Source organism: Drosophila guanche, unplaced genomic scaffold (assembly GCF_900245975.1).
Source record: "Drosophila guanche unplaced genomic scaffold, DGUA_6, whole genome shotgun sequence".
NCBI classification, from domain to species: Eukaryota; Metazoa; Arthropoda; class Insecta; order Diptera; family Drosophilidae; genus Drosophila; species Drosophila guanche.
Window position 1 is genome coordinate 7,929,578 of NW_022995744.1, and position 25,297 is coordinate 7,954,874.

The window sequence follows — 25,297 nt, forward strand, 5'->3', positions numbered from 1 at the left end:
TGCGCAGTTGCGGGTCGTATCGGAGTATCGGTATCAGTATTCCTGGCTATAATTGAGATCGGCACGTGCTGCGTACGAGTGGCCAAAACGTTGACGAATCACTTGGCCAGTGTGCTGTTGGGGTATGCAGGCGCTGGTGCTGGAGCAGGCGTAGAAGCGGGAGCAGGTGCTGTAGATGGTGGCCACGCTGTACAGCGATGTGGCCGAGTAGTTCATTGGTCTTGCAGCGATTCCAAACAGTTCAACTGGGTTCTATTGTCGGGGTTTATCCTATGGTTGGCTGGATGGATGTTGTGGATGGTATTTCTGATGTTATCTTGGGCTATGTCTTTTTTGAGGTTCAAGTTGTATCCCTGAAAGCAAACGAGATGCAAAAATAATAAGAATATTTATTGAAATTTGAAAAAGAAAATGATGCCCATCAAAGTGTCCATTTAGTTTAAATATTTATTCAGCGCACAATCTCTCGCTTCCATAATAAACAGATTTTGGAAACTTTTCTGATCTGCTCAACCCCCGGAATTATTACCCATGAGAGTGTTTCCCTTTACTCTTTGCCCTTGAACCATTTTAAATATTTACATATATCCACTTTCTTCTACTCAAGAGCTGATCTGATTCCCATCTACTATACGCGCATCTATCTGTATGTTTATTTCACACTTTCCCTTGTGAGATTCGCGAACGGAATTCCACATTCAATGGGTAAACAAATTGTTAAGCATTTGTAAAACTAATAAATTAATTTTATGGCACAAAAAAACAGCAGCTAAAGCCACTGCTGGTCTTTGGTTAAATTGGCTACGAGAGTGTTGCTCGAAGATAAGCAGAACATCTGCGGTTCCTCTACCCTCTACCTCTACCCATATCATAAAAGAATCCACAAGATCGTGCCTAAAGTGTTTAAAGCAAGTTCATTTAGCTTATCTGATGGTGGTTTGTCTTTGTCCTACGGGTAAGTTAATAAACAACATTCTAATTACAAAACCAGATTTCCTTTTGCCAAAAAGATTATAAATAATCGAAGCTAAATTATATTTGGATACAAAGTTCTCTTGGCCAATCCACACTTACCAAAAGAATTTAATTGTATGGAGGAAATTCCAAAATTGATTCAACTAAAAGCAAATATCGAGCAATACCAAAACACAATAATATCATTCGTCTGGCACGTGGAGTAGCAAATTCCTTGTGCAAAATGTTGCTTAAAGAAAATCGAATAGTATTATAGCATCAGTCAGTCAGCGGGTAAATACAATTAAACATTTATATTGATGCCTATTACGAGTACTAGGCATGTACCGCATAATACTTTGCTGATTCTGATTTTGCCTTTTTGCATACAAGCGGAAATGTCTGAGAAGGCGCAAATATTTACCAAATGGAATGGAAGATTCTACTACTAGATGTAATTGTTTAAACTGAATGTAAATCATATAATTCTCATGTAAACAGAGATTTTAAGACCTTGTCTTACCTTTTGTTTCCCGGGTCCAGGAAGCTGCAATATCACAAGTCAACCCATTTGAAGAACTGCAAAAAGACGAGAAGAAAGAAAGGGAAAAGTTAATGTTTAGTCTGGAGGCGCTTATAATTTTGGGTGTTTCTTTTATTTGTTTATTTTTTCAATTGGTCGCGCGTCGTCTTGAGATTTGTCTCATGTCCGCCGACAATATCCACAGAGAAGGCGAGTACCCCGCAGTCCGGAGTTTCCGCAGAGTCTGTATCTGAAATAATCGCATCGTCCAGAGCTGGTCTGGACACGAAGCACGCGTGTGGTGCTCTGAATTTTGTTTGTGTCATAAAATGTTGATCGTGGCAGTCATTTGATATGATATATGACCATGCTAATTGATTGGTGGTCTCTGTGGCTCACTGTGTAGGAGTCATAGCAAATTTAGGAATCATTGCCATTGAGTCGTAAAAGCCAAAATTGCTGACAGTTGGAAGGAGGAGCCCTCCCCAATGAACTCGTTCAACTCTTCATTACTCATTACCTTTCTACTGTCTAAAAGTTTTACTAACTGTTGCTCAGCACGTATACCCATCTCCTGACATTCAATTAAGTAATCCCTAGAGCTGTCTCTCTGTGTGATTCATATTGGGTTCGATTTTCAAGGCTTTTGCGTTGAGAGAGCGGAATGTAAACAATTTAAATGCAATTGAAAGGAGAAAGAGAAGGAAAATTAAAATCGAAACATAAATTCGTTTTCCATTTCCATTTTGATTGCCAGTTCCATTTTCAGTTTCAGTCTGTGAAAATAAACAGCAATCAAGTTTGAAGTGAAAATGGCAGCAACAGCAACCTCAAGACAAGACATCAATCGTACAAAAATATCAATGGAACAAGTTTATATATTTATTGAAAAAACAAACAATATTATCTGTGTGTTAAAGGTAAAGCAGACTTAATTTTGCTGCCCTCTAGGAAGGCCAGAAAGGCTGTCAATATAGATAACATGCAGATCCAGTGGCAGGTCCAGTGGGAGATCAGAGTGCAGGGTACACTTTTGACGTCAGGAATTAGCGCTAACACAAAAGTGTCTAAAATAGCATTGTGAGCATAAAAATGCGAGTGGGAGAGTAGAACCCACTGACGTCTTTTGCGGCTCACTTAACTTACTTAACGCCGAATTAACATTATTATCGCTGTTTAAACACAGTTGTTTTTTGTGTGTGTTTTAAGCTTAGAGTAGGTGTACCATAAATGTACTTCAATTCTGTATGTCAGTCTAGTTGGGTGTTCAATCAAACTATAGCCTAGAGCAAATAGTTTACCTTTCCATCGTTGACCGACCTGAAACTGTCACTAAGGGGTTGCAGAATATATTGATAAGATTACGCCCCAACTTTCATACATATTTATGAGTGGAAATATTTAGATATGGAACGTGTCTACCTTTTGGCATATTAAGAACACAAGTTCAATCAATCGGTGGGATCGCCACAGATAAGATATAAATAATTAATCAGTGTTCCCATAATTTGAAGGGGATTTTCCTCTACCAGTATATATAATAAATTCTAACGCTTACAGTCTGTACTTCGATCATAATGGATTTTTAAATTGTTGAGCCCATAAATTAAATCCCACATCATTTTTAAAAGATTTATAAACTAAATAAACAAGAGAAATGTGGTAGATACTTTTAATTTTGTTTCTGTTACGTTTGCCGTAAAAAAGAAGGCAATTCATAATCTTTCCTAGAAATTTCAGCGCAGCGCCACATGTGGCATGTGCTGTAGCCGACGGTACGTGTCTTCACGTGCCACGTGAATGATACAGGAAATTCATACAATGTATACTCTTCACAAGGGTTCTACGAATGTGGGAAATGTCTCAATGAATAACCGAATAAAATAAAATCAACGAAACAGTTGACGGTGCATATAAAATGCTGACCAGTGGACGGCCAGGTTTCAGGGCTTTTAATCAATTGGGTTAACAGCAGCAAAGAGAAAACGAAAACTGCTTACTTGGCTGCTGCCACGCGTCGCCACAGATTATGATAAGGTCCCCGCCGGTATCCCGGGAGTCCACTGATGCCCCCACAGAGTACCAAAGTCCAGAGTCAGCTATGCAAATGCTCCACTGCAATGGCTCTTGTAATATCAACTGGCAGGCACATGCAGATACTATATCTTTTGTGGATCTGGCACATTTTCAGAGTTAACAGACAGTGCAGTGGGGAGAGGGAACAATTGTATAGTATAGTGTGGATGACCAGACGAAAGCGTCGAGACGTCTGGAACGTAGACGTCCCTGCCCGACTGGCACTCTGATTTTGATTCTGATTCGTACTGAATTTCTATGATATCAAACACGTGGACAATGCCGGCATCCGATCGCACATGCAAACGTGATTGGCAGTTTAACAAAAGGTCTGGGAAGGACTGAAACCTGAGGCGTAATATTTGCCATTCCCATTCGTGGCACATTCCCTAATCGAATGCTAACGATTCAATGAATGATCAGAGAGCGATTAAATGTGAATATATTCACTATATATAAAACATATACAATATGCATATGTATACATGATGATTAACTGTGATGTGGAATTAGCGGGAAACTCTTAATTAATAGATACAATATACAAATGCAAATTTGTCAGAGAATCAAATTAGCAAAGAATTGATCGTTGGTTTCCCTCTGGGAAAACTTGTGCCACAATCAAAGTGATATAATCCATTGTGAAAGATCCTTTGGTTTATATGTATTTGATTTTTATATCATTTTTGTTGTTTTCTTTTTTTACTCTTTAATCCATTTGTTTGTATCTGCAGTTTGTAAACATTGCAGTGGGATTTGCCTTGTGTTTGCAGACCAATTTTTATAGTTATTTATTAGCAACTTTTCGTGTGCTTTGTTCTTTTTTTAAGCTTTTCCACTGTATCTTTTGCACTGTTTTGTAATTTCCTCTGCTGTCAGACAGACAGAGAGACGGGGAGAATTATATTATAATTCTTAAGCACAAATTCTCACTAATCGGATTTGAAATTTGTATCAAAAAATGATGCAACTGAAACCTGTTATTAAAGAACTCTCTTCTCTTCCTCACAGCATGACGGGTCATTTACCTCTTTGTTAAATTTTCGGGGGGTTTGCGGCACACAAAAACCTCTTGAGTTTTAATCCCGCACAGGCACTGCAAAAATCTATTTGACGTTTCCAATTAACTGCAATTATCTGGAAATTGGTCAAGTGCGCGCGCGACTTAAATTGATGGGAAAACCGGAAAGATCTGCACCGAAAATATACTTTTAAATGGAATCCTCCTTTTGCGTCAAAGGTTGATCTTTTTTCTATCTCTTTGAATATATTCGTGTTTGTTCGTACTGATCCGTATGCCTTGACGTTCCCACCGAAAATGTCGAATGGGTTGGTGCTTTTTCGGGGTTTTCTTCGGCTCTTCGGGTTTCGGGTTTTTCTAGCCACGACGAAGCACTAACCGACTGGCAAATGCGAGGAAAATCGTCTTCGTGCAATTTTTTTGCGTTGTTTTCAACGATCAAAAGTTCTATTGAACTTGGCCGCTACCGAGACACTAGAGGGAGAGCTGGGCAGATGCTTCTCAGGGAAATGAGATAACCTATCCACCCAAAGAGGCGCTCTTTTGGGGGTCACTTGAGTGCTGAACTTTGCCCTTGTTGTTGACCGACTTCTGGGGCTTGTTTCCGCTTGTCTACAATTTTACAATTAGAATTGACATTTAATTGAGCGCAGCCGTCCCATCATTTTCATCAGTGCGCAATTGTCGAACGGGGAGTGTGTCTATGCAACATGAGTTTTCCCCACGCATTTCACTTTCTTTGCCTCTCACAAATTGATAAGAGTCGGTGTCTGTCTGTTTTTGCCTGTTTGTATCTGTCTGTGTTGTGGGGTCAATCAAATTCTTGGTCTGCTCTCAATTGAAATGAATTGAGAATTGAAATGGCGACAAGTCGTGTGTACCAGAACATTTCATTTACATAAGTCCCAGGCTGTCGTCAGCACAATGGGAATGCGAATGGGAAAAAACCTTGATTAATCTGCTAGCCACATATATAATTATATATCTCTCTTTCTATCTAGCCTTACCTAAGCAGCAAATTGATTGACAATTGTCGGTCAATATCAAAGTATACACAGAGACACAGACACAAATCCACTAACCGATCACAGTCTTGTTTCTCCTTCTATTTTTATACTTTTTTTCCCCTCTTTCCTGTTCTGCTGGTGCACGAAACATTCCTGTTGCTCACAAATATCCCACAGTCCCGACGAGCAAGCCTAAGCCAGGAAGGACAAGAACCCCAAGGATTTTGACCTCATTTGTCTGTCGTACAATGGGGCTCGTTGGCCGACTGGTTGCCTGTCTGCCTGCCTGCCGGGGCACTTCTTGGAAAGACCTGCCTCTCGCTCTCTGTTGTTGCTTTAATAGTTTTTATTGCCTTTTATTTGTTTGGCCGCTCCAGACGCCGAGAGGAGCAGGGCAGAAGAAGCCTGAGAAGACGCCGTCGCCGTCGCGCATGCGCAGTCTACAGTCTCCCCAGTTTTTCAACTCCAACTTGAATCCCATGTTGCTAGGCAGAGACTTTGCTTTAGGCTCCCCCTTCAACCGATTTTGGAGGTAATTTGACACGTTTTTTTGTGGGTTTTTTCTGCTGTGTAGTTTTGTATTCTAGGCCATTGGCTTTTGAGGTTGAACTCTTACTTTTATTGACTGAGAAAAAAAAACAAGGTTGCAAGGTTTTCAATTTGTTGGAAAACGAAACTCTTTTTAGAACTCTCTGTGCAAGCAGCTGCGTGGTAAGACCTTAACTAAACTGTCGCAAATTTTGATATTGTTTGGCCTGGTTTGGACTGGTATCATGTGCAAAATTAAATGTTATCTAGCCACAGATAAGGGAAATTTTTAAGCGAAAAGCCACTAAAACCGGACAGACTGACGGACCGATAACTATGTAAATACATCATCAAGTACAGAGTATTTTTGGATGCCACTGCGTCTTGGCCATTTTATATGGCATGTTTATTTGACAAACTTCAACGGCAGAAGTGTCTCTTCGTTGTGTTTGTCCGGGGTCTTCACCCATGTCAACGATTTTCTACCTTCTGTCCAACACCCATGTGATCTTGTCTTGTTCCGCATGTCTCATACACGTCGTATCTTGGCAAAATGTTATTCAACAAATGAGTCACAGCCAGAGGGCAGGTGGCAAGGTCTAGCTGATATCGGGCATGTTGGGGGAAATATACTTTAATCAATGGAATGGCAACATGTACTAAAAATAGGCAATTTCCATTGGGTTTTACCCTGACAAACCCCAGATAAGAGTACCCAGAAATCCTCTGAAGAGTGGTTGTTGTGCAGAGAGTAGAGAGAGAGGAGAGTATCATCCCTATACAGCACTGCGTCTCATCCTCTCTCTCATCAGATGTTGACCCTATTTCGGTGTTTTTTTTTGCCAGTAAACAGATATTGCGCGTCGCCTTTCTTGATTGTCTGTCTGAATGTTAAATATTACGAGGTCAATAATCAATAATCGAGAGAGCCTTACTAATGGCACTGTTAACACTAACACTTAACACTCGATGGAAGCGGTGCATTCTATATATTCGAAATCGAGATCGAGGACAACTTACCGGAAAATTGAAATGGCTCGTGACTCAGGCGAATGTTGCGCTAGCACTTGAGTGAAATTCGCTGGGGAAATTTGTGGTATGGAGGAGAATTCTTTGGATCTTTGCTATAGTCGGCCACTTTGTACGATATTTGAAGAGTTTAACACGAAACTGCTATATAGTCACACAACGCTCTCGTGTTAATCAAGCGTGAAGGGCTACATTGGAAAATCACTAAAGGAGATATGACTTTTTCCGGACTTCTCTCTTTTTGTGGCACTGGACAATTTGCACGCGTTTTGGTTTATAACAAATGCACGTTGATAACGCTTGAAATTATAGTTTATTTCATTGAAATTGTTGGGATTGTTGTTGCCATGCGGTTTTTTGTTTGAAATTAATTAAATATAGTGTGTTGTGTGTGTGTAGTGGAGAGAGTAGTTTTGTAGAACGCGAGAACGTGGCACTCCGTTAGCTAGCGGCTGCTACTCTTTTTAATGTACGTATTGTATTTTTAGCCGTCGGCAATTGTACAATTATACAGCAACAATAAATACTCGCACACGTTGAACACGACACGATAAAATACAAAAATTACAAAAATGTACGAAATAAAAGCACCCAAGTATTTTTCCCTTCCGATTGCGACGATGAGTAAAAGAGAAATAAGCGTTGAAATAATCGGCCCCAAACGATCAGTCAATATTTTGTTCCGACTCAAAGAGCGAAGAAATAAGAAGAGAGTGCGACCGATTGTCTGCCGTGAGAGTCGTTCGCTAGCGAGACTACACTACCCAACAGGATTAGCGGTTTTCTCTATAAATATATGCGGTTGGGTCTATTTCACACCCAAATACAGTGTGAAAGCAACTTAAGTAGCAGGCTATAGTGAAAACATACACTGTCATGTGAGATGAGAAGAGACAATTGAAAAATAACCCCAATTTCGATTATACACAACATCTCGCCTAGCCCAAATTTTGTAAGACAGTGTACGACTCTCACTCATTGCTCTCTCTCCTATTTGAGTTGGATGCTCTCCTCGCCGCTCTCTTCTACCTTTCCCACTCTCTGTCTTTGGATCGTTGCGAATTGATTTCAACATGCATATGTAAATTAAACAGTTATTCGTGACGTCAGACAGAGACAGAAAATTCCGCTAGCGACGACTTGACTCTGAAACTCCCAACATGTGGTCCCGCCCCCTAAACCGCCCAGCAGACGAATCACAATCGGAAAGAGCAAACAAAACGTGCCGCGATAAGAGATAAAAGTCATGGCGTGGAGGGCCGGCTGAGGAGTGAAGTTCTTAGGTGATCTAAAATGCTCAAATCCCACTCAAAGTCACAAATAAATACACCGTAACGGAAACGTACGGTACAGTAATACACTCTTATCTCTGCATGTTTGTTGAGCCGGGTATGTACCTGCAAAATCCAAGGTGTATTTACACAAAGGTAAGGCATTAATTACCAGGAAGCAGCGCTTTTGCAATTGTTTTTTATTTCGGTTAAATTGCGTTGATGCCTCAATTAGTAATGCATTCATGACTACATCTTGTCTGCCCACAGCCACCTTGCACCAGGTACCAAAATATGCAGCAAGAGAGCGGAAGGAATTTAAACCAAACAAATGGCGGACAACAAATGCTCAACAGAAAGAAAGATATTTAATTTATTAAATTATTAATTTCCTTAAGCGAATATGCAAATGAGCAGCAGTCTGTGCACAATTTCATCGTGCATTTCAAAAACCACTTTCCAAAATCATTCAAATAAGAATATTCCTTTAATTTTTGGCGAAGGCTTGGTGCCTTGGCTTGTGTAAGAACTCTGGCGCGAGAACCTCAACTGGTTCCATAGTGTAGCGGTTATCACGTCTGCTTTACACGCAGAAGGTCTCCGGTTCGATCCCGGATGGAACCAGGAGGAAATTTACTTTTTTTAAATTATTTTATTATTATTATATGTAATATTTAGTTTTTTTCTTTGGTTAAAAATAGCTGAAGGGTGATGCGAATTAAAACATAAAATATAAATTACATAAAAAAAAACCAAACAAAAAAATAAACCATCTGGTTCCATCCGGGATCGAACCGGAGACCTTCTGCGTGTAAAGCAGACGTGATAACCGCTACACTATGGAACCAGCTGTTTTCGTTTGGCCAAATTTCAGTTTTGTTGAGCAGCAACGGCAGAGCCCTGATTTAATTTGTTGCATGTTTTGCTGCTGAGAATTTCCCCCCAGAACCCAGAAAGCTATTTTGACTAGACAATTTCCCCTACAGTAGGTGTCGCTGCCTCGAAATGTAGCATGTACATGGCCATGTAGATATTGGCATGTAAATTGTACATATCCCTCACTAAGAGTATTTTTAGATGGTGCAAAAGGCGGCACAAGGAATTCGCAATCTTTTCTTTGATATTATCTTTGGATTATAATATTTGCTATTTATTTAAAAGCACATCAATAATAGTATCTTTCTTACGCATGATTTGTGCCTAGGGTGTAAAATCTTGTCCCTGCTTAGTCGTAAGTATCGTAGAATAAATTATAAACAAATGTTAATTGTAGACATATTGCACCGTTGATCAACCTAAAAGTATGGCCTAAACAATAAATCAACAAGAAACTAAATACTATAAACGAAAATTCGCTGAGCAAATAAACTTTAAGCCGTAGAAAAGTAAGAGCAACAACAAAAGAAACCAAAACTGGGCACGTAGCCCGGTTAAAACCTGGACTTGGACTAGCAATGGACCATTGAGAGTGAGACTGGGACTGTGACTGGTACTGGGACTATTACTGGAACTGTTGTGGCTTCAGTATCGTCTTGCTGTTGTGGGGCGTGGCACGCCGGAGGTGCGTGGCCTGGCCGATTTGGATTGCCGCAACGGATTGGAGACGCCATCGGTGTTGTAGCTGAGATAAACGTGCGAAAGATCGACAAACTCTGGCTCCTTGCCGCTGGTCTTGTGGGCCGAGATGTGCTTGCGCATGTTGTTGCCCGTGTAGGCGACGCACTTGAGCTGCCACTCGCCAATGTCCTCGTTCCAGTGCGTGTACTGATTGATCATCGACTGGTACTCCTTGGGCACGTACGAATTGAGCACCAGCTCGCACAGAGCCAGCTCCCGCGACAGACTGCGTATGTTCTCGTAGATGCCCTCCTTCTCGCGCTGATGCTCCTGCTGCTGGTCGGCCAGCTCCGACTTGACGCCCATCAGCATCTGCATAACCCGATGGATCTTCTTGGTTATCCCTGTGCTGGCATCCTGCAGCGTGGAGTAGCGCTCCTCAATGTCGATGCGTTCGGTGGCCTTTTTCTGCAGCGTTTCCCGCAGCTGTTCCTCCGTCTTTTCGCGCTCATCCAGCTCGGCAATGGATTGCTCCAACAGCTTCTCCTGCGTCTGTGCCTTCTCCAGGAGATTCTCGCCACCCACTAGGATCTTGCCCTCGAGGGACACCAACTTGTTGCGCAGCTGCTCCTGCTCGGTCTTGGCATGCTCGATCTCGCGCAAATGCTCATCCTTCCGCTGTGCCAGCTGCTCCTTCTCCTCGTCGGTCTTCTCGCGCTTCTTTTTCGGCTTCTTCTCGGCCACCTGTACAGTGGAGGACTCCATTTCGATCTCCAGCGGCGCCTCCAGCTCATCGTCGGCAGTGTCCTCCTCCTCCTCAGAGCTCGGCGGCTCCTCCTCGAGTGTGCCCTCCTCCAGCTGCTTGCGCAGGCGAGCAATCTCCTCCTGGAAGTGCCTCAACAGCGCATCCTTCGGCTCCTCGTTAATATGCATGCGATTCTGAATGTTCTTGGCACGACTGGCATAGCGCAGCGTGGAAATCGTCTCCATATAGTTGCTGTCCGCTGGGCTAATGGTAGCACACATCACGGTCTTGGAGTTGCCGCCCAGCGAGTCCTGCAGAAGGCGCGTCAGCTTGGAGTTTCTGTAGGGAATGTGCGTGCTCTTGCCATCTACCAGAGCGCTGATGACATTGCCCAGTACCGACAGCGACAGATTGATCTTGGTGGCCTCCTTCAGCCTCTGTCCACTGGCCTGTGTCTTCGACTGCCGCTCCGAACCGGCCAAATCCACCAGCTGAAGTTTACCCATCCGCACATGCTGCACACCGCCTTCGCCCAGCTCGCTGCGCTCCACGGTAATGGAGAAGATGGCATGGGAGCGAGAGGATTCCTGATTCATTTTGGTGGCTCCCACAGCGCGATTCTTGTTGCCCAACCGCATAATATTCTCCAGATCGTCCGCGTTGTGCACCACATAGCCGCTGAGATCCTTGACAAAAACGCCAATGTCCGGCCGCTCCTTCACCTCCAGACTCTTGCTCACATCCTTGCCTAGGAGATCCCGCACCTCCTCGTTGTAGATCTCCATGTAGCTGACGCGCACCAGGAACTTTTGATTCTCTCGAGCCTTGGCTATGTGTCCGAAGATATGCGCAAAGGCATTCGGTATTATGCCCTTTGTTTGTGGCGAGTCCGGGTTCCCCGACATTGTGTACGTCTTGCCGGTGCCCGTCTGGCCATAGGCTAGGATCGTGCCATTGTATCCCTCCAGCACCTTGTCGACAATGGGCCGCGCCGTGTCCACATAGAGGTCCAGCTGATTGGAGCTGAGATCGAAGACGTTGTCAAAGTAGTAAGTCTTCGGCGGCTCATTGGCCGTGGCATTCGGCTTCATCACGGTGATGGCTCGGTTGATCTTATCCACGGATATGGCACTCAGTGCACCAGCAGTTAGCTCATTCTTGTCCATGGGCCTCGTCCGCACCACCACACGAACATTTTCGATTTCGTCATCGAGCTGCTGCTGCTGCGGCTGCGGCACTTCCGTTCCTGCGGTTTCCTCCTCCTGCGGCATGGTTTATCTTGTGACTCGTGTCTCTGGACTATTCCCCAATATCTGTCGGCAGTGAGCAACTTTTTCTGCCAAGCGCAGTTACTGGGAATCGATTAGAATGGATTTTCTTCGCATTTGTTTATGTACACCGTTGCTATGCTTGTTTCTTTTTTTATTTTTTTTGCATAAATACTGCTGTTATCGATTGTAATGACAAGGTTGCCAGCGTTAAGAATTTAAAGCGCTGCCAGATGCCAGAAAATACCAAATAAATTCATGAAAATACCGAGGTATTCAGGACTAGACAGTAATAAAAACAATTAATGTAGATTGTTTTTAATTTTAGAGAGTAGTTTTAATTAAAAGAAACTATCTAAATACTTCGAAATAAATGCCAATTGACTAGACAAATAGATTATTTGTCTTCGTTGAAGACTTTCGATTCGAACTTTTAATCAGAACTTCCCCTACACAAAATGAAAGAGGGGAATTCAAAATAGGAACGTAAGAACTGAACCAACAGAATCATGAGGGGAAAGACATAAAGAAACGTCAGAAATAGATCCCACAGTAAAGGAGAAAGAAAACGTAAGATCTTATCAACCATCAATCATCAAGTGGTTGGAAATAAATTTAAAATAAAATTTAAAATGCAACAGATTGCATAAAAAATGTAGGAAATTAAACAAAGCAACTTATAGACATTCAAAATATGAAAAACATTCAATAAATTTGAATAATCAGTAAAAATATACCAAAAACAACCGTGGGAATACGATGAATTTCCCACGCCAACGCGTCCACAGCCCCGAGCGAACGAGAGCCATTGAGGAGCGAGTAAACATCTGCGAGAGAGCGACGACAACGACGACGAAACCAGTGCCAGAGGTGGAATAGATAGATTGGCGCTGCCCTTAGAGTTTCCTTTACACGACCAGACGACGCATAAAATTGTACTCCGGCCACCATGGCAGCGACATTGCGAAGATTCCATGGCCTGCGACTGCTTAAGTCCACGCCAACGCTGAATCTGCAGCAGGTAAAATGCAGCCACACGACCGTGGAACAGAAATTTTCACGGCCCCCGCGAGCCACTGGGGATGATGATGATGATGTCAAATGGCAAGATATCCCCCTATTTTCAATGCAAACGGGTGAAAGGCAATTGTGGGTGCGCGAATCAAATGGAAAAGTGTTTCACATCAGTGATAAGCAATTGCCTTTGGCCCCAGTGCAGTGAGATTGCCACCGTAGACCACCCAAATTATGTAACTCTGTGCAAAAAAATCGTATGCCAACGACATTTGTCTGAGGCGAATGCCTAATCGATTGTTCTCTCCTTGCAGGCCAAGAACCTCTCATCGGCCAGCAGCTGGGCCAACAGCAACAAGAAGGTAAGTCCCGAGTCATCAATCTCCGATCCGCAAACCATTTCATAATAGCCGAACGTACCTAACCTCAAAACGCGTTTACTCTCTCTGCCTCTGCTTCTGCTCCGTGCGTGTGTGTGTGTGTTGCGAACAGCTGATTGGCGCTGTGGGTGCCATTACCGGCGGCGTTGGTGCTCTCCTGTTCGCACTGGAGCAGTCCGTGGATGCATCCGATGGCACGGTGCATTCCCCTGCCCAGCCATGGAACCACAAGGGTCTCTTCTCCTCGCTGGATCACCAGAGGTAATGACTTTACCCCCTTACTCTTGGGGATTTTTCTTTAACTCTCTCTCTCTGCTCTCCACTTTGCAGCGTGCGTCGCGGCTACGAGGTGTACAAGCAGGTGTGCTCCGCCTGCCACTCAATGCAATACATTGCCTACCGCAATCTGGTTGGCGTCAGCCACACCGAAGCTGAGGCCAAGGCTGAGGCCGAGCAGATCACGGTAAGAAGTCCAGTCCAGTGAAGAGACTTCCATTTCATGCTGTATTTATTTCTGTGCAGGTCAGGGATGGTCCCGATGATACCGGCAATTACTACAACCGTCCCGGCAAATTGTCGGACTACTTCCCATCGCCGTATCCCAACGAGGAGGCGGCGCGTGCTGCCAACAACGGTGCCTATCCACCGGATCTGAGCTACATCGTGTCGGCCCGCAAGGGTGGCGAGGATTATATCTTCTCGCTGCTGACCGGCTACCATGATGCGCCAGCCGGCGTGGTGCTGCGCGAGGGCCAGTACTTTAACCCGTACTTCCCAGGCGGCGCCATTTCGATGGCACAGGTCTTGTACAACGAGGTGAGTGGGAGCACAGGATGAAGATGGAACGTCTCTTAATCAATTGATATTCGTGTTGTTAGGTCATTGAGTATGAGGATGGCACACCGCCAACACAGAGTCAATTGGCCAAGGATGTGGCCACGTTCCTTAAGTGGACATCGGAGCCGGAGCACGACGATCGCAAGCAGATGCTGATCAAAGTAATTGCCATTCTAGGCTTCTTGACTGCCATCTCGTATTACATTAAGCGACACAAGTGGTCCTCGCTCAAGTCGCGAAAGATTGTGTTCGTGCCCAAGGAGAAGTAGAAATGTTTGAAATTTGATTTTGGTCCGAAGAATTGCAGTGTTAACTCGGCTTTACCCGACTAATAAAGATAAATCAATTTTAAGCAAAACCACAAACACACAAAGAACAAACCAACAACATCAACTACCAAATCATTGTTCTATCTCTATCAACCGAACCCACAAGGAACTAAACGATCTGTAACCAAACATTAGCTCAGAGCACGAACGGACGGACAGGATTGTATGGGGAGGAGTTAAAGTTTAAAGTAAATCAGCAGGAAACCTAGCAAAATGGATGGATAATATGGCATTGATAGTGTATAGAAGCTATAATTCAAATTATGTATTTAAACAAAATATAAAATTGACAAATAAACGGAGATAATTATAGAGGGCAGGCGCACTTGGGATCATTGGAGAGGAGTAGCAGGACAATCGGAGCAGTTGGGGAACACTTGGCTTGCCGCTGACTGGGCTTTCAGGCTTTAAGGAGGTTAAGGAGATATCTTGGGGATCATTTATGGATCGTTTTATCAAAAATAGAAGATGATCCAGCTTACCATTTGTTTTTGTCTATTAACTCGAAGTGTTTCCCAATTTTGATTCAGCCTTTGCCAATTTTATATACAGGAATCATCTTAGTTCTGTCGTTTCTGTAAAATGCAGAAAGATTAATCATTAATCAAGGAATATCTTTGGCAGAATCAGTTGGCATTTGTTTAAGCAACTCGCAAACAAATCTCAACAGATCCCTTGCCAATTTTGTGGGTGGGTTGTTGGAGCTTTCTTTTATTGGATTATTAATTGTTTTATTTAGAAGCTTAAATTAAAGTATTATATTTAATCATCGTTCAATCTGTCCGCTCGATTTCCTCATCAGTTTATAGTGTGTGTGGGTGAGGAGTGGTGTGTGGGTGTGTGTGGCTGTTGTGTCCCTTTATATACTCGCATATGCTAGATGTATGAATATATAATTTCCACAAAAGATATTACAATGCTAACCCCCCCTCGGGAGTGGGTTTGAGGGGGGATAGCAGATACATACTAATTCAAAATTAAAACTCAAAACAACTTAAATGTTTACTACGGTGTACGGTGGAATCGCACTCTTTTGCCTCTTCAAGTAATAAAAAAACATTCGCGCTGGCGCCGACTTGTCCTTCTTGTTCGAGCTTAATGCTCTACAGAAAATTCTCTTCGATTGGTTGTTTCTTGTTTTATTTAAATTAATATATATATTTTGTTTTATGTATATAATTAATAAATTTTTTAGTTTAGGCAAAAAACAATAATTACGCATCAACTCTCCAAAGAACACGGGCGGCTGCTGCGGCTGCGGCTGCGTTTGCGACTGCTGCTGCTGGCTCATCCATATTTTTCTCTCTCTAGAGAGAGGTTTTCGCTATCGACTGGATTCTCTATTTCTTTTCTCTGCTTTTCGATTAGTTTACGTTTACGTTTTACTTTGCTTTTCAGTGAATTTCTTTTGTTGCGTGAGTGAAAAAAAAAATCAAAAATAAACTGAATTTCGGTTCGTTTTCGTAGGCCTTTTTATGGTTTTTGTTGTTGTTGTTGTTGTGTTTAGTTTTACTTTTTTGCTGGTTGTGTGGTTTTTTGTTTGTTTGTTTCTTAGCTAAGAAGGGAGGATCGTTGATGTTGTGTTTGGGGGGAGACTGGCTGGGGGGTAAAAGTAACCAAACATTGATGACATAGTTTATGACGGAAGGGACGACGACGACGACCATTATAGTGACGTTGTTTGCTGTTCTTGTTACTTATAGTATAACTTGCATTTGGTTTCTGGTTGCCGTTGCTGCAAGCATCAACGGGCCACATAACCACTCTCCTCTTCGCTTCTCAATCATCATCTTCACGCGGCTGCCGCAGCTCAGAGACGCGCACATGCCACACACACACACACACACACACACACACACAGCTCTCATGGCTGATTCCGGCTGATATTATTTGCTGGCTTGGTCTTGTGGTCTTGCTGTTAGTGTGTGGTGGTGGCTGGGGCTCTGGCTCTGGTTTGTTTTCTGCAGCTGTCGGGTTTTTGCTGTTGGTGTTGTTTTGCTGGTTGTTGTCGGACTAAAAACAGCTTCCTTCTGGCGGCTGTGCCAGCTTCAGGTTCTCTTTCATGGTCATAATCCTACGAATTTCCTGCAGCATCGTTTTTATAGTGTTATCACGATTCCACCGGGCCAACATGGGCACTGATCTATGATCAACCTGTGGGAGAATTCCATCAGTAATTAATCATCGCTGAATCAATTGTAGAATTACAATTGTTTGTGTTTGCGTTTACTTACCACGCCATTGTTCTGGTTAATGCAATTAATATTGACTTTAGTTAAAAATCTTAGCGTGGGCGGCTCATCCGGATAGCGTTCGTTGCACTCAATCTTTAATGAATACATTCGATTCTCAAATGGTGTCTGCAAGCAAAAAGGATTATCCAGTTTCCAATTTTAATTAGCTGCTCCAATGTACACAAACTTAAAACTCTTTAAACGGCTCGATGAGTCAGGCCCCCCCTTAGCTGCAGCCAGCCTCTGTTCCGTCTCCGTCTCCCATGAATCATGCGACGCGACGGCGCGCGCAACATTCCACGACTATACAAATATTTATTGCATATTTATGAGTTGAAACTAAGCAGAAGGATCGGATTTGTATATAGCTTTGCAGATGCAAGAGTGTGTGGAGATCACACCTGAATATATTCTGGATTTATTCCCATCTGAGAGTAAAGATTATAAGCTTTAGATTGGCAGTTACTGATTCCCAAACTAATGCCTGAAAATCCATCAAATTCTCTTCTTTCATTGACTTTTACATCAGTTGCTGTCGTCCCCATTGACATAAAGCTGCCATTTAGATAATATTTACAGATTCTCTACTCATTAAGCACCTCAAATCAGTCGGCAGACATGCAATTTGTTGGCTTTCATTACAAAATGTGCCAGTCTCATATTTTACGCAATCAAAATGATAAAATGTCAATAATCCAACAGAAAGCACTGATAAGAAGTGACGTATCCAACAGGAAAAAATGTGTTCCAATCGGAACCAATATATCGGTCGGTTTGCAGCAAAAGGTAGTGGGAGAACAAACTTACTCTAGGCGGACCAATGATCATGCCAATCCAATAGGTGAGCGTCATATCATCGTCGTTCTCCAGACCCCACGAGATGGTGCCATCACCTACACCCTTCTGGCCCTGATCCAGCTCCTCCAGTAAGCGGAAATTTCGTGGCACCACTGCAAGAAAGAACAAGAAGCTCGTATCAAAATCGATGACATAATAAATTTCCATTGAAAACGTTTTGCAAATAACTCTAAATGATGGCCTACAACACCGTCAACGTTCCAGCGACGGTCCCTGCGCCTGGCCTGCCTCCCCGCCCACCTACGGTTGGGGTCATATGGGGACGTGCTGCTGCTGCTGTTGTTGTTGTTTGCTCTTTGCTTTGTTTTTCTTGACCGTGTGACTCTTTGCACGCATTTTTGCAAGTTTAAAGAGAGCAAAGAGGGAAGAGAAACAAAAAATGCAAAAAGAAAACTAAACTAAACGAAAAAAAAATCATATTCCACTGGCGGAAGGGTGTGGTGTGGTGAGGTGAGGTGCAGGGGAGAACCACCCCACCCCAATTGCAGACATAATTTTTGCATTTGCAAAAACAATTTCAAGCAAATGAAATTTGCAGCTAATTTAATTAGAAAAGAAGCAGATTGGCCAGCAGCAGCAGCGACAGAGCGAAAAACGCACGAAACACCAGTGTGGCGTGCGGTGCGGAGCGCAAGAGGAAGAAAAAAACAAGAAAAAAAAGGAACACAGCAAAGGGCAAGCGGTGGCGACGACGGGGCCAACGACGTGCAAGAGGGGGGGTGTCGTCGACCGACCCGTCCGAAACTGTCAAGTCACGAAACGAAATTACTGCAATTCCTGCATTTGAAGTGAAGTTTTGGGCACCAGACACAGCGGTGTGGCTGGCCCCCGATCAATCCAATACGAATTTATAATCACACCGCACTCGCGGCCTAGCTTTTATCGGCTTTCGGTAGTCGCCCGTTTTTGCCTCTGCTTTCTTTTCCATTTTCACACGGGGCCCAGGCAGCAGAGACGGCCGACAAGGTGGCGTTTTTTCGCCTATTTCGCAGGAAAACCCGATGGGAACGCGACAGAAATGTGGCGCACATATTGCCCGAGTGTTTGGGCAAGTGCGGGATGAGTTTATTCATTTGCAAATCGTTAATTTAACAAATTATTTTCTTACCAACGCCGGTACTTGATGTATTCGCCATTGTGGTTTATGTACAGTGGGACCGCGGACTTTTCGACAAAATATACCGACTGACCCGCAGAAACATACGAACAGAATTGATTTAATGATATACATACTCTACCGATATACCGTAAATATACTTGCAATGCGGAAAATCGTGAAGTGCAATAATAATAATTACCACCAAGACAAACATAGAGCAAAAGAAAAGTCTATTAAGAATACAATTTCAAATTACTTAGATTAAGGATGGATTGTGAGGACTTCAAAGCTGTTTTCAAATATGTTCGTGTACAAATCATGTCACCCAAAAACGCGTTAAATACCAAAACAAACATGCGCTAAAATACCAGAACGTGTGACAGCTGCTCAGCCGCAAAAATTGCAACGCGTCAGCTTTTTAAACGAACGAGTAAATTTCAATATAAATTAATAATTAATTGGCAACCAGGTGTCACTATATTGATGCAGGCGCACTAAATAACCCGCTATGGAATCCCTGTACCATCAAACGAATCACACGGTCAAGGAAATCGAGCATGCCTTTCAGCGTCTCGGTCAGATTAGTTCCCAGGAGTCGATTGACGTGGAAAACGCAATTCAATTGAAAATAACGCAAGCCAATTCGTGAGTCATTAAAGTCCTAGTTCAAAGAGTCTGTCACCTGCTATAATTTCGCCATACCCAACAGCAATTGCGACCGTCTGGATGTGCTGCTCTTCAAGGTGCCGCCATCGCAGCGTCAGAGCTCGAAGCTGCGCGTGGATCAACTCAAGTACGACCTGAGACACCTGCAGACATCGCTGCAGCATGCCAAAGACCGTCGGCATCGGCGTGAGCAGGAGATCTCGGAGCGGGAGCAGCTGCTGAACCATCGGTTCAGTGCCAACAGCACGCAGCCGGAGGAGACATGCCTCCAGCTGGACTACGAGCTGCAGCACCACACGCAGCTGGGCGGTGCACACAGAGGAGTGGACGATATGATCTCCTCGGGCAGTGGCATACTCGAGAGTCTCATATCGCAGCGCATGACACTGGGTGGAGCGCACAAGCGCATTCAGGCTATTGGAAGCACACTGGGTCTGTCCAATCATACAATGAAGCTAATAGAGCGACGGCTGGTCGAGGATCGCAAGATATTCGTGGGGGGAATGCTGGTCACGTTGCTGATCATTGGACTGATTATATACTTCTTAGTGCTGTAGTGAAGGGACATTCGTATTCGCATTCGTTGAGTTTTAAATTAAATTTACTCTATTTTGTAAATGGTAAATGCCAGAGAATTGTAGTCAACTGAAGACTGAGACTAATCGTCATTCTCCAGCGAGATATTGCTACCAAAGCGCTGGTAGAGATGCGCTTTGAGATCGTCCATTTCCACTTTGATTGCCTTGGCCTTGGCCTCAATGTTGGCTATCTCCTTGATGACCATATCCTTGGTCTCTGCCAGCAGCTCCTGTGTCTTGCCCAGCTTGTGTGACAGGAATACCTCCCCAACCAGAAAGGGTATGTCCTCGTCCTCATCGAACAGCTCAATCTCGTCCAACGCCTCCTCCACACACTTGAGTTCGTTCTTCTTCACGTCCAGCTCCACCTTCAGGTCATCCAGGCGTGCATTGTGCTTGGCAAAGCGATTGATGCGCAGCTGATCCTCGAAGGAAATGTGTACATCATCGTGCTGTGGTTTGGGGAACGAAACGATGGAGGAAAGATGTGTAGGAGTCACCGCAAAGTGAGGTTACTTGTAGTTGACAGCTGTTTGGGCAGCTCTCGAGGATGATTCACTAGCACTTACGTTCTGGAACACTTTGTTCGCGGTGCTTGCTACTTTAGCGGCCATTTTCTATTGGTTTCTAATTGTTTTTATAAATAATTAAGAGAATTTTACAAACAGTTGCTGCTTGGTTAGTGTTCCGCCGATTTATCGGCAAAATATACCAAGTGCCCTTCGAAAATATACCAAAATATACCGTCGCATTTTCAAATTATGTGAAACTGACTAAAAATATTTAAATTAATCATAACAGAACTTTATTTCCGAATTCGTAGCAGATGTGACCGCGATTTGGGATTATATTTGCATTCAAAAAACAAATCAAATTAAATGCGGAATATATAAATTAGAAAACACTCTTCAAAAGGTTTCCATTTATGCCCGCTGGTGGCGAAAATGCAATAGAAAGAAAAAACATGCAGGGGGAGCCACGGGTCAAAGTCAAAGGGAATTCAATTAGCGAATTTCTAAAATATTTAAAAAATTAAATAATGTAAAGAAAAACCCCACAATAAATTTAGACAAAATATAGAAAATAATAAATATTGTTCATAATATATGTAATGTCCCTTGGAGCTACTAATTTCCTGCCTAGCAAATAAACTCCATTAATTTCCCAAACTAATTTGTGACCAAGAATCAGCCTCAACAGGAAACGGATTAGCCAAGTTATGGCCGATTTCCTTGCGGTTGACCAATTATTCGATTCGTTTCGATTTGATCACTAATTGTCTGCACATGTTACAAATTACGCAAAAACTAATAAATAATTATGGTTAATCGCAATAATTAAATTGGAAATACTTCTCTCACCCGAAAGCAATTAAATTTCCGTTGGCAGCTTAGGAATTTCGTTAACACCTCTCCCGCCGCCACCTCTACCCATACCCACCCACAAAACCCGATGGGTTGGGGGAAAATGGCGAATATGCAGAATGCATTTGCCACTTTCATTTCCCTTTTGGAATATTATCAGAATATGCAAATGCAATTAGACATTAAATGCGAGGACAGCAGAGACTGCTGAGAGAGAGTGTTAATATCCTGGAGATGACTTTGGTTTAGTTTACTTTGGATTCGCTTTTCCGCTGCTCCACACTTTACCCGGAAAAGCGAAAATCCCTCTGGGCATTGTCATTTTACAAATTGGAATCATTTTGGTTTAAGGCAAAGGCAAATATTTGCATTTCGGCAAACAGATGGCATGGAAAGTCACTTCTCTGGCCCACAGACATTTGCGTACTGCCCCACGTTTTTGTGTGTAAATTGAGGCATAATTTTTTGAATTTGCAGCGCATCGCATTGCAGTTTGAAAGCGACAGAAAAAGCATTCACTGCAACAAGTAGCACGTTGATTTGTATCTTTGTATCTGGCAAATTCCATCAGTTTATCAGTTTAGCCTTACAATCAGATTATCCGGCGCTGCCTGAGGGATTTTTTTAAAATTTATTTCATTGAAAATTCGTTGACCGAAAAATCGCTGCATGTTAAATTAAAATAGTTTTGTGTTGATTTGGGGCAGAATTTATTTGCCAAATTTTCTCTGTGTGTGTTAAATAATCATAAAAGAGTTGTACCAAATTTATCTGCATTCAAAGTTTGGGTTTTAGGAGAATTAAAGGCTTGATGTTGTGGGTTCAATTTGTGGTTTTATTTTACACTAAGCTGCATAAATCAAAGGCAGCAAAGAACTCTGAAAATGTTGTGTGTAATTGTTAGATAAAGCTTAGAAAGAACTTTAAGCTAAACATCTATCTATTCCCACATCTTTTTGCTACCAAATCGCTGCTTCCCCATTGAGCATTGACCCAGTTTCGGTTCATCAAATGATGCCACATTGAGTGTCACATATGGGGCACGCCTTCAGTGCAAAAAGAAAGACTTTAGTTCATGCTCTTGCTCATATAAAATGGTGGGAGGGAGGTTCCTCACTGCTCAAGTGCGTTGATGAGTCCCACACGAGGGAAATCAAATGACATGGCGTCAATCAGATTGCCACCAAAAGCAGGCAAAGGCAGGCAGAAGCTGCTGCAGCTTGTAGGTTTCAGCTCACATATTTTCCCACTATATGCTTCTCGCAGGTCTCTCTTTTTGCCCACACATTCGCTCTATATTTGGTGACCCGCAGCACAGTGCAGCAGAGCAGGGCCAAGAGGTAGTTAAACTTTGCTTAGTTCGGTGTATCTATCTATCTATTGATATATTTGGAATACTCGTATCCGTATCCGTATCCACTTGGTTTATTTACTTGTGCATTTGCCCAATAGAGAACCATTTCATTGTTTGTCCATTTTGCTGGATGGATGGGGCTGGATGTTCTTTGATTTCGATTTCATTGCACACAGGTGCACAGACACATACAGCGAAAGAGCGAGCACGATAAATGCTGTATCTGCTGCTCGTTGTGTGGAATTTTTGCACACTATTCCCAGCTGATATCCCAGCGACTCTATTTGCCAACTCCAACTCTCAGCGAGTCGAGAGTGTCCCCCTCACTGAACAATTGTTAATATTTAATGGCAGTCTTCGCTTATATATGCAAAGCTTTAAGTTTATCTCCTTCCTTCCCCACACCGACAAATTAAGATAACGTTTTCTGGTGTCTCATTTCGCATTCCGTTTTCGTTGCTCTTTATTTTGGATTCGATTGCAATTTGTGTTATTAAAAGCAGTAGGACATCGGAGCCATGCCAATGCCTTTGGGGGGCTAAGAGCCGCCGCTTTAATGCGTTAATTTATCACTCCACTCCACTCCACTCCACTCCACAAAGCGGCAGCGCCAGTCGTTGTCCTCCACACAAGAGAAAGTCACGTTCTCTCCAAGAGTGACTCGAGACTCAGAGTCGACTCTTTGCTTGCTGTGTTGAGAGGCTCTGAAAGGATTTATTGGTACACTTAAGTACTGTGCCTTGATGAGGCCCCATTTGAGTTTTGTTTTGGCTTCTCGACAGGTGCAATATATAATCTAGGAATGAATGATAATGGGTTATACCCACGCCACTCGTATACTCGTATGATTAACCCGATGAGTGATATGCCAAGTGGAGCTACGACATTTGTTAATGTTGTTTTAATGAGCCTGCGAGTGGGGCAAACCTTATGCATCAGGCAGAGAGAGAGAGAGAGTCATTAAATAATGCCATGAAACAGCCGCTGAGTGCAGGCCAACAAAGTTGTTCGCTTCATTGTGTGGCTCTCAACTTCAGGCATAACTGATTCTTTGTTGCGCTCTAATCGAATGTAATTGAGTGCAGCTTTTGGTTAATTATAAACCGCTGGCAAACAAAGCTCATTTGTCTGTCGCTAATCACCCGAAATGCTGTTGAAAACCAATGGAATGTTTATGACATGCGGCAGACAAGAGGGAAAAGGCAGTATTTAATATGTAGGCAGGGGGGAGGCGTAACAAAAGGGTATGCCAGAGGAAGTAACCGATGAAAAGTACCTCCCAAAATGTAGACAGTCTGCTAGTCTGCTGCCTGCTCATGAATAAACCATACAAAAAAACTCTCACTCTCCCCCAACCACAAGAAGGTTGCTTCAATTCATAAATAATAGGTGGAATCCAAGTGAACTCAATGCTGTGCTCCTTTGATATGCAAATAAAGAGCTGGACATCTTTTTCTTATTCAGCCACCACCACACGGCGTATGCGCAATCTAACTAGAAATCGTTTTGTCTTCTTGTCTTTTGTTTATTTTGTAAAACATTTTTACAATTCAATTGCATTTTGTGGCAAACTGTCCAGTAAAATGTGTGTTCGGGGTAGATGTAGATTTGCCTTGGGCCAAATTTAAATTGTCAAAATTGTAACGAGCTTTCCAGTCTCTTCCAACTCTCTTTTTGAAGCCCGTTGCGCTGCCATAAACTGCATTGAAATGTCATAAAAATTGAAACACGTTTCTTTCACGTTCTGCTGTTGCCCGGTTGCCCGGTTGCCCGGTTTCCCGTTTCCTCAGTCCGCCGCAGCGCATTTCAGTTCCCGCTACTCCTCACTGCACCTCCACCTCCACCTCCACCACGCCTTTCTGGACTGACATTGAATGGCAGTTCTGCTGATCCAGCCCGGACCCCTCTGTGTTACATTGTTGTTGTCGGTTTTTGGTTTTGGCCTGCTGCTTTGCATACAAATAACGGGTAATCTTTAGCTAGCCATGCCACTGGCTCCCACCCATATCCCTGCTCATCCTTAGTCTATGGCCTCTGACGAGCGCTTCCAACTTGGTACATTTCGCTGATGCTGCCGTTTTGCACTTTACACGTGGCCTGCCTGCTCTTGGGTCCTGCCTGCCTGTCAGGGTCGCGGCCAACACGTGTGTGTTCCTGGCCTCCTCCAGGCAGGGATATTATGAAAATTTATTGTTTTACGTGCGAGTAATTTTGTGCAATTTTTGAAAGACTGCGCCAAAGGTCTAAATCAATGTGTGAGCGTCGAGTGGAGTTCCTCCTTTGCGGCAGTTTAAACTGAATAAATTACTCGTCATTCTCGTCTGTTTGCCGCAATTATTTTCAATTAATTAGTTTAATTAGGTTTGAGCATTCCCTTTGACAGACAGACCGACTCACACAAATCATAAATGCAAGTGAGGAAATGGATCTGTGTCGGTCAGTCAGCTGCTAACTTCAGCCTAGGGTTAGGTTAGCCATCCAGCCTGCATTTTATAGCACAACATTCCGGAGAGGGAGAGGGAGAGAGAGAGAGAGACTGTGTGTGTGTGGGCGTGACGACCCGCTGGCTCACCCAAATAACAAACAAAATCGATTTGCATTTAAT

General features: G+C 43.2%; 6 protein-coding genes and 2 non-coding genes across 9 annotated transcripts; 3 read left to right on the plus strand and 5 right to left on the minus strand.

Annotated features, from left to right (window-relative positions):
- Positions 1-6: 6 nt before the first annotated feature.
- On the minus strand, positions 7-7,764 carry LOC117580230. 2 transcript variants are annotated; one of them, XM_034266645.1, is made up of 3 exons: positions 7,130-7,764; positions 1,478-1,533; positions 7-353 (listed from the first exon to the last, which is right to left on the minus strand). In XM_034266645.1, the coding sequence occupies exon 3, from the start codon at positions 214-216 to the stop codon at positions 34-36; it is 183 nt and encodes a 60-aa protein (XP_034122536.1). In that variant the 5' UTR covers positions 217-353; positions 1,478-1,533; positions 7,130-7,764; the 3' UTR covers positions 7-33. The 2 variants fall into 2 exon arrangements, with proteins under 2 accessions (XP_034122536.1, XP_034122537.1); XM_034266646.1 differs by lacking the exon at positions 7,130-7,764 and adding an exon at positions 4,582-4,841.
- A 1,196-nt stretch (positions 7,765-8,960) lies between these two features.
- Positions 8,961-9,033, plus strand: Trnav-uac. Its single transcript has one exon. It is a non-coding gene; the product is annotated as a tRNA-Val (tRNA).
- Positions 9,034-9,183: 150 nt separating this feature from the next.
- On the minus strand, positions 9,184-9,256 carry Trnav-uac. The gene has a single exon. It is a non-coding gene; the product is annotated as a tRNA-Val (tRNA).
- A 287-nt stretch (positions 9,257-9,543) lies between these two features.
- On the minus strand, positions 9,544-12,150 carry LOC117580224 (kinesin-like protein KIF3A). The gene has a single exon (XM_034266638.1). The coding sequence runs from the start codon at positions 11,980-11,982 to the stop codon at positions 9,931-9,933; it is 2,052 nt and encodes a 683-aa protein (XP_034122529.1). The 5' UTR covers positions 11,983-12,150; the 3' UTR covers positions 9,544-9,930.
- A 671-nt stretch (positions 12,151-12,821) lies between these two features.
- LOC117580226 (cytochrome c1, heme protein, mitochondrial) lies at positions 12,822-14,575 on the plus strand. Its single transcript, XM_034266640.1, has 6 exons — positions 12,822-13,000; positions 13,308-13,355; positions 13,486-13,634; positions 13,704-13,836; positions 13,896-14,189; positions 14,252-14,575. Exons 1-6 carry the CDS (start codon positions 12,929-12,931, stop codon positions 14,477-14,479), a joined length of 924 nt encoding a protein of 307 aa, XP_034122531.1. The 5' UTR covers positions 12,822-12,928; the 3' UTR covers positions 14,480-14,575.
- Positions 14,576-16,015: 1,440 nt separating this feature from the next.
- On the minus strand, positions 16,016-18,862 carry LOC117580228 (ubiquitin-conjugating enzyme E2 variant 2). The gene is made up of 4 exons (XM_034266642.1): positions 18,740-18,862; positions 17,581-17,723; positions 16,774-16,899; positions 16,016-16,693 (listed from the first exon to the last, which is right to left on the minus strand). The coding sequence occupies exons 1-4, from the start codon at positions 18,765-18,767 to the stop codon at positions 16,553-16,555; spliced, it is 438 nt and encodes a 145-aa protein (XP_034122533.1). The 5' UTR covers positions 18,768-18,862; the 3' UTR covers positions 16,016-16,552.
- Positions 18,863-19,086: 224 nt separating this feature from the next.
- On the plus strand, positions 19,087-20,021 carry LOC117580227 (probable Golgi SNAP receptor complex member 2). Its single transcript, XM_034266641.1, has 2 exons — positions 19,087-19,375; positions 19,440-20,021. The coding sequence occupies exons 1-2, from the start codon at positions 19,239-19,241 to the stop codon at positions 19,951-19,953; spliced, it is 651 nt and encodes a 216-aa protein (XP_034122532.1). The 5' UTR covers positions 19,087-19,238; the 3' UTR covers positions 19,954-20,021.
- On the minus strand, positions 19,985-20,683 carry LOC117580229 (probable prefoldin subunit 4). The gene is made up of 2 exons (XM_034266644.1): positions 20,544-20,683; positions 19,985-20,426 (listed from the first exon to the last, which is right to left on the minus strand). Exons 1-2 carry the CDS (start codon positions 20,586-20,588, stop codon positions 20,055-20,057), a joined length of 417 nt encoding a protein of 138 aa, XP_034122535.1. The 5' UTR covers positions 20,589-20,683; the 3' UTR covers positions 19,985-20,054.
- Between the last annotated feature and the right edge of the window lie 4,614 nt (positions 20,684-25,297).